The following is a 9,260-nucleotide window of genomic DNA, read 5'->3' on the forward strand; positions in this document are numbered from 1 at the left end:
TATTAGTTCGATAATAGCTATATAATGGATATGAAAATGATATTGCTCGATTGAAGCTCGATATAACTCGATAGTAGTTTGATAACGGTTCGATATGGCTCAATATCAGTTCGATAACAGTTATATAATGGATATGAAAATGATATTGCTCGATTGAAGCTCGATATAACTCGATAGTAATTCGATAATGGTTCGATATGGCATGATATTAGTTCGATAACATCAACATAATGGATATGAAAATGATATTGCTCAATAACAATTCGATAACAGTTCAATATAGCTTGATATTAGCTCGATAACAGCCTATGAAAGTTATAAAAAAATGTGAACAAAAAACAGTACATGTGAAGACCCTGTATATATACAATCATCAAGGTAACAAATTTTGATACCACAAGTCTGTGGTCCACTTGTTCCTGAACACCTCCATATTTTCATTGCAGATAGTTTCCAATGGAAGGCCGACCATTAGATGCTCAATATGCTTGACAGCATACACACCACAATCCCCACTGTAAAAAAAAAAAAGAGTAAACATTAAGTGTCCATTACTATAATTTTAGTTAGAAACAAATTTAGTATGAAGATGATGTTTGTTACCTTCTCTTTGACTGAGTGAGCTCGTGTTTCTGTTTGTGATGTCATGTGAACTGATGCGGCCTCTTTCCTGTTGATGGAATCTTCAACATCAAGCTATCACTAAACAATTTACTCTGCATTAACAAAGAAGGAAGCAAAAAGCACCATGGATTCATAATTTCCTCCAGCTTTGCGTCACTAATCATCCGAGTTGTCTGAATCGTAAACAGTGAAGGTCCAAGTAGAAATGGAAGCCTTAATGACAAACCAATGTTGTTGTCCATAGTTCTGGCACCAATATACATCCTCAACTCCTCCCCAAGATGCCAGAAACTGTTGTTCGATGCTGGTCAACATGGACATAACGTCATAATCCCACGTATACTTTGTTTTGTCGGCAATTTTCTTGTACTGATCATATCGGGTAGGTATCACTTGTGAGAAATACATGTTCATCACAACTGCATTCTGTCGATATATATAGGGAAAATGCTTGCGACGCATACGAAGCATGCGTTATGCCGCATCAATATGCTACAAAGAGATTACAATATAATAAGTTAGCAAAGACCATCATAAATTGCTACTGTCGAGCTCCATCGAGCTCACATCGAACTACTATCGAGCTACATCGAGCTCACATCGAGATAATCTCAAATAGTAAACAACAATCCTAATTTAACATCCGTATCGAACTACTATCGAGCTCCATTGAGCTCACATCGAGCTAATCTCAAACAGTAAACAACAACCCTAATTTAACATCCGTATCGAACTACTATCGAGCTCCATCGAGCTCACATCAAGCTAATCTCAAACAGTAAACAACAACCCTAATTTAACATCCGTATCGAACTACTATCGATCTCACATCGAGCTAATCTCCAACAGTAAACAACAACCCTATTTTAACACCCCTATCGAACTACTATCGAGCTAACATGGAGAATCTCAAACAGTAAAAAACAAACCCTAATTTAACACCCATATCGAACTACTATCGAGCTCTATCGATCTCACATTGAGATAATCTCAAACAGTAAACAACAGCCCTAATTTAACACCCATATTGAACTATTATCGAGCTCCATTAAGTTCATATCGATCCTGGAAACCCCCATCAAGCTCCTATCGAGCTCATATCGAGCTATCATCAAGCTCATATCGAGTCAATAAAAATAGAACTTGTAAAATTGAAAACAAAACATAATTTCTGCCACTATTGGGTCATTAGGTATAAATGGCTTACCCCCATCATTGAGCCATAAATGGGGTGTCTTCCACGTTAGAAACCACGTTGGACCGTGATTCCCAGTCTTTACATCCCTCGGGGTCTTGTTGGGGATGTCTCCAAGCAACCACTTGCACATTGTCCTATATTGTTTGCGATATGGCTTCTTGAGAGGGTCCAACACCTGTGTAGCCTCCTCTTCTGGTATAGTTGCATTAGTGCGAGGACTTTTCTTCGTGGGATTAGTGTAGTCCTCAAACTAATCTGGCTTGCTTCTTTGGCATCTAGTCCTCTGAAACTGAACCCCAGCAACATCCTTAGGGTTGACAATAACGACTCCCGGAGTCCCAGCATCAGGTGTCACAATGATGGTAGGAGGCATAGTTGGATCATCAACATAGTCCAGAGGAAGATCCAATGACTCTGAATCTGAAACTTCATTGGATCCCGTTGGTTTCTCTTTAATAAATGCCAGGATCTGACTGACTATGTCCAAGATCACTGACTGGTTCTTCAAAAGGGTCTCCTGTCGACCCTCGACTCTGTCCAACCACTCAATCAAGTCGGTGAGCTCAGGGGTTGAGGCTGAGGTTTGGGCTGAGGCTGAGGCTGGGACTGAGGCTGGGGCAACAAGAGGGGTGGGACCTGCAACCTCCTCCCCTGGGGCAGCATCATCGAATATCTTGGCTGCCTCGGCTGCCTGAGAAACTATCTCCGCGATTTTCTCAAAAGTCGCATCCTCCTCCTCATCAGCCTCCGAGGGATCCTGGCCAAGCCTAGGATAAATGGGGAAGATCTCCCTCTGTCAAAGACAAATAATAGTCTTTTTCTGCTGGTTGAGGCTTCAACATCAGAAGGAAAATCAACTGCAAACAATATAAAACATTTGGTTAACTCAAATAATGATAAAAGATAAGCATATAGATAAAAAAAATTGTTTAATGTCAATCAAATATAACTTACATTCTTCTTCGATAACATCAGTGAGATGACGAACTTGGTGAAATCCTTGTTCCTCCGATGCGACCAACTAAACATCCTTGGGACCATGTTTCCTGAGCTCACAACAAAATCCGTCGCAAGCTGCTGGATAGCCTCATATGCCCAGTACTGTAAGGCCGGGGCATAACCATAAATACTCTACTTGGACTCTTGCTGCACCTCGGCATCCTTCTTGGCATCATAGTTGGCCTTTTGCTTCACCATGTCCTTACAAGACTGCAATAGCCTCCTATAAGAGTACTTCCCCCATGGATAGCTGAAGAAGTACTCTACGTCCTCAATAATTTTCAGAATATCTCGCCATATGTGCAACCTTCCCTCTATGGAATTCATAACTCCCTCAACCAACAAACATAGACCAAGCTTGTACACATCTTCCACAACAGTATAAGTCTTGAAAGCATGGTCCACCTATGAGAGCTTTACTTTCTTAGCATCGTTGAAATACTCCTTTATCAACCGGTCACTGAGATTACACTCTTCCAACTCTTTTAGTGACGGGAAGGTACTAAAATTCAACCCCGTCACCAGGGCAAACACTCCCATGTCGAATCTACAAGACTTCGACCCCAAGAAGAAATGCACCTCATCTTCGTTGTTGCTGGCGATTTTCCTCAACAGCAGTTGATGCACCAAGACTCCGAGGAAATTAAACTTCGAAGCCAAAAAGAACTACTTGAAAGGGGATTCCTTAGCCCTTTCAAGCAGCCCGAGCTCCACAAACCTAGTCTTAATGTGATTTAAAGTGCTACTACCCCGATATGTCACTCGACCAGGAAAGTGATCATTGAACAGAACAAGAAAATTAGGCATCTGCAACAACACATGAAAAAAATTAGTAAGAAAACATAATAAAAAAAATTTCATCAAAACACTGAAATAAGTTTTCATCGAGCTCTATCGAGCTATAATCGAGCTGCAACATACCCTATCGAGCAACTATCGAGCCTATTGAGCAATATCAACAACCTAAATCTATAGAAACTATCGAGCCAATGTCGAGCCTATCGAGTTAAGCAAAATTTGTCTACATAAATAACCATCGAGCTACAATAAAGTCTAATATCGAACCATTATCGAACCTATCAAACCCTTGTAATCTAATACCATAGATCCATCGAGCCTACTGTCGAACCATTATCGAACCTATCGAGCCCTTTTTATCTAATACCACAGATCCATCGAGCTTCTATCGATCCACCATCGAACCGTTCAAACTACCCTATCGAGCCTACTATCGAACCATAATTGAGCCTATCGAGCTAGTTTCATATATTGCCATATAATAATCAAGCTTCTATCAAACCTTCATCGAACCTATCAAGCTACTGGTTCAAACCCAGAAAAAATGATAGACCTAAGAACTGCCATAGCCATTCCACACCACCAGATTCAAAGGGATCAGAACAACAATAATGAGAATATGGGTTCAAGAATTTACCTTAATGAGAATATGGGTTCGATTGACGGGTTCGACTGGTTCGAACTTGGTTTGACAGGTTCGTTGTCGACATGGGTTTAGAGCTTCGTTGCCGATGTTGGTTCGACAGGTTCAACGAGGTTAGGTGGCCGACTTCGGAGAAGAGAAAGAGAGAGGTTGAGATCGATTGGGTTTTTTTTTTAAGTTTTCCTTCGGTTTGGGTTTGGGTTTCGGGGAGGAAGAGATTGAGAGAAACAGAGAGAAAAAGAGAGTGAGAGAGAGAGAGAGAGAGTTTGGGGGGGGGGGGGGGGGAGATTTTGGGTTGGAAAAAATGAGAGGGGTATTTTTGGTACTTGGTGAAAGTTTAGCACCAATTTGAAAAACTAATTAGTGTTGGTATTATTTAGTAATTATACACAATATTATGCATAAATAGTGAAATTTCAACAAAAAAAAAATCAACAAGCATGCGTCGAGGATGCCATCGAGTATGAATCATGAGAATGCACATGACCATCGAGCCATCATCGAGTAGGCATCGAATAACCATCGATCATGCATGAAATAGTTAGAATGCACATTACCATCGAGCTTGCATCGAGTAGGTATCGAGTAACCATTGAGCAAACATGCAACCGTAAAAAATGATGGGCCATCGAGCCTACATCGAGCAGGCATCGGGGCTCCATTGAGCATGCACAAAATAGTGAGAATGCACATTACTATCGAGCTTGCATTGAGCAAGTATCGAGTAACAATCGAGCAAGCATGCAACCGTAAAAAATGATGTGCCATCGAGCCTGTATCGAGCATCCATCGAGCATACACGAAATAGTGAGAATGCACATTACCATCGAGCTTGCATCGAGTAGGTATCGAGTAACCATCGAGCACAACATGCAACCGTAAAAAATGATGTGCCATCGAGCCTGCATCGAGTAGGCATCGAGCCTGCATCGAGTAGGCATCGAGCATCCATCGAGCATGCATGAAATAGTGAGAATACACATTACCATCGAGCACCCATCGAGTAGGTATCGAGTAACCATCGAGCACAACATGCAACCGTAAAAATGATGTGCCATCGAACTTGCATCGAGCACAACTCAAACCCAGAAAAATTCCAGAAAACGCAGATCGACAAAAAATAAAAAAAAAACAAAAAAATATGTGCAAATATTGCTCAGATCTATTCGAAATGCCCAAAAAATTTAAAAGAAACATCACTAATCCAAGTATTTAAGAAAAAATTGCTTACCCATAAGAATTTTCTCCAAGATTCCTCAACCCTTACTTTGGTCTTGATCTCTACAAATGACTTTCTTCGTAGGGGGTTGCTCGACTTTTGGTAGTGCAAGGATCTCTACCGTGGTGCTCTTAGTGGCAATGTGAGGTGAGGTGAGTGAGAGAGTGTGGAAAAAACGAGAAGAAAGAAGAGAAGAGGGAAAAGAGGAGGGAAGAGAGGAGAGAGTTGTGACAAATGTATTTTCGATAAGCTAAAATGAATTGGCATAATTTTGAAATAATAAAAATAGTAACATTATTTTGAATTACACCCCCATTAAGCATAAAAACACACATTCCCCAATTAAAACCACGATGAAGTTGTACAGTAATATAAGAAATAAATACCTTGGACTGGACCACGATGGACTCTAATAAACATATTACATTAAACCGAATTATGATAAATATATTAGCTTACCCCTATTTTGAAGTCTGTCAATAGTCATTTCAATGTCAGTTACTTTTTATTCTTCCCATACACTTCTATAGCCACACGATTGAAACTACATATAATAGACGGCTTGTATTATGGGAAGACACAAGTCCCCAAACACATAGAATTAAAACCACGATGAGATGAAGTTGTACAATAATATAAGAAATAAATACCTTGGATTAGACCACCAAGTACTCTAATATACATATTACATAAAACCGAATCATAATCTTGATCAAATATCGTAGTTCTCTAATTAGTCCTCGGGGACAACAGAACCTGCTCGATCAAATTATCCAAATTGATATAAGACAACGATTCAGGTCCAAAAGAGGCTTCCTCAGCCAACTTCTTCAACTCCAAAGCTCTCTTCTTCATATCCTTAGCCTTCTCACTATCACTCATCAACTCCCTAACCAGCTTCTCCACCTTCCCTCTCAAAACCTCACCTTCTATCTCCATTCCTATCCCCCATTCTCTACAACTGTATCTACAATTCGTCTGTTGCTCCGCAAAGAAGGGCCAACATATGACCGGAACTCCACTGCTGATGCTTTCAATGGTCGAGTTCCAGCCACTGTGTGTCAAGAACCCTCCGATCGCAGGGTGGTTCAGAATTTGCTCTTGAGGGCACCAACTCGCCAACAGGCCCCGCTCCTTCGTCTCCGTTACAAACTCAGGTGGTACGATCGAAGCTTCCCCTACTACGAGATCAGGCCTAATTATCCACAAGAAGCTCTTGCCACTGTTGGCAAGTCCCCAAGCGAACTCGACTAGTTGTTCGGCCGTCATGACAGTGATGCTTCCGAAGTTGACGTAAACCACGGAGTTTGGCTCCTGGGTGTCGAGCCACTTGAGGCAATAAGGGTCTTCTTTCCATAGGTTTGATCCCAGGGCCTTGACATTCTTGTCCGGAATCTGGTTGACTAGCAGAGCCAACGGTCCGATTGTGTAAATAGTTGGTAATATGGAAGAGAGAGCCTCTAGGACGTCATGCTCGAGGGTGTCGTATGTGTTTATGACAACAGCGGAGGCTTCCTTTGCTCTTTGGCTCTCGTGCTTGAGAAAATTGAACATGATGTCGTTTGGGTCGCTGGTTCTGACGAAGCTGGGGAAGTCCTTCAAGCGCATCTCTTTCATGCCCGGTATTCTGTCTATGACGGTATCCAGATACCCGTTCGTCATGTAATTTGGATCTTGCAATAATCAAATTTATTTGTTAGTTTATTTTTCATTAAAAAAAATTATATATATAATGCTCTCACCACAACTTACTTTACAAAATAATATACATAGTTTTATAAAGATATACAAATTTCCTTACAACATGATTTTTGTTTGGCTCTAACATGTATAAAAGGAAAAAAGAAAATTAATATATACTTAAAGATGTACATCATCACATGATTAATTTGTACTTTTATGTGTGATTGAATTTAAAATTTTGTCAAATTTATTAAATAATATATAGTATTGAACACCTTATTAAATCATAGTATCTTTCAATTTTTCTTTGTGAATTCATAAACAAATAAACAAAATAACAATTCTTTTTAATATGTTTGTTATATCATTCAAAATATACTATTTTATTATTAGGTGCGTAGTTTGAAATTATATGATCCGGCCAACTAGCTAGCTATAAATTACTCGTCTATATTGATATTTATTTATATATTGAGAGGTCAATTTAGATCTCAACACTGATTATTTTAGACGAGGAGAGACCAGACTATTTTATATATACAAATGGGAAATTAACCAAAGATCGACGAACACGTGAAATGTTAATTTTTTCGAAAGACATAAAATGTAGAGATCGATGAGAGAGTTTTATTATAATAAAAATACCTTTAAGAGGTACGATGCCGTCTTCAGCGAGTTGACGGTAATAAAGGTAGGCCAAGAAGCCACATGCGCTGGTTGACCAGAAAATAACTTCGGGAACACCAAGCTCCTTGGCTGCTTCCATAGTAAAGCTCATGACACCATCGGAAACTATTCCGGTCACCGGAGGAATGCCGGCCGACGAAGAGGTATTTAGCTTCTTAAGAAGCTCCCTAAAGGGTGCCAAACAGGTTTTGCTCGTCGACACGCACAAGGACGGAATATCTTGGGTGGCGTCCACGTCCGTCGGCGGAAGCCCATCTGGAATGGTTTCGAATCTGAACGAAGGAAGACCGTCGAGGGAGTTGGGCCCTCGAGACTTGAGGAGGCGTCCGTGGTTGAACTCCGTGTTGACAAATGTTACGTGAAAGCCCTTGTGGTGAAGTAGTTTGGCTAGTTTTAGCATTGGGTTAACATGGCCTTGAGCTGGGTATGGTATGCAAACCACATGAGGCTTGACCTCATTCACTGCTACTCCTGTGGAACCCATAATTATAACTTTGTGCTTTTAACTCTATGTGATTTAGAGTTGTAGAAATGTTACTTGGTTTTATAGTAAAAGAGGGTACCCTTTGAAAATTGTTTAGGCCAGCCAAAGGGGACCAATTTACGCTGTTGTAAAGTAAGATAATAATGTAAAAACAACGTGAGAGTTTGAGTTGTCATATATAGATTATTTTATAGACACATTGAATTCATAAATTTATAGTAATTATAGTAATAAATAATACGCACATGTGAACAAGATCACGATGGGATTTGTAGCGATATGGGATCTTCGCCGAAAGATTCGAAACAGGTATACATAAAATATAAATATCCCCAACTTCGCTTAAAGTGTTAATGTATATAAGAATATCTCCTGAACTCCTACAATATTTTAGCTCCAACCTCCCAATTTTGAAATATGAATAAATTTAATATAATAAATTATAATATCACACCTTTTAGTAATTGTGTTAATACAAAATATATTTATATATATATTTTCTAAAAATTCATGATAAAATTAATTATTAATTTAGATTTTTAAAAAAATTATGTATAAAAAATTATATAAATATATACATTATAGTTATATATTTATGTTATTTTTGTTTATACGTTGAATTTGACATAATTTATTAATTATTATTATTTAATTTAGATTTAAATATGTATAATTTCAATATTTTATAAATATAATTTTATTAAATTATAACATTCTCGTAGTAATAAAATATGTTAATCCCAACATTGTTATTATTATTATGGAATGTATATACAAAAAATATAAAGGATTTTTTAGGAGATAGTTTTAAATATTCTAATGAGATATATGACTAATGGTGATTAGGATTTGTTCCCTCGACTCTATGCGTTACACCATTAATGGCTTGCTTTTGTAATAAATAAAATGGATTAGGTATACTTTT

The 9,260-nt window shown here is 38.7% G+C and overlaps 1 protein-coding gene across 1 annotated transcript; it reads right to left on the reverse strand.

Annotated features, from left to right (window-relative positions):
- Window positions 1–6,059: 6,059 nt before the first annotated feature.
- LOC133803425 (7-deoxyloganetin glucosyltransferase-like) lies at window positions 6,060–8,350 on the reverse strand. Its single transcript, XM_062241470.1, has 2 exons — window positions 7,810–8,350; window positions 6,060–7,154 (listed from the first exon to the last, which is right to left on the reverse strand). Exons 1-2 carry the CDS (start codon window positions 8,333–8,335, stop codon window positions 6,211–6,213), a joined length of 1,470 nt encoding a protein of 489 aa, XP_062097454.1. The 5' UTR covers window positions 8,336–8,350; the 3' UTR covers window positions 6,060–6,210.
- Between the last annotated feature and the right edge of the window lie 910 nt (window positions 8,351–9,260).

The sequence above is a fragment of the Humulus lupulus genome, chromosome X (genome assembly GCF_963169125.1).
Source record: "Humulus lupulus chromosome X, drHumLupu1.1, whole genome shotgun sequence".
NCBI classification, from domain to species: domain Eukaryota; kingdom Viridiplantae; phylum Streptophyta; class Magnoliopsida; order Rosales; family Cannabaceae; genus Humulus; species Humulus lupulus.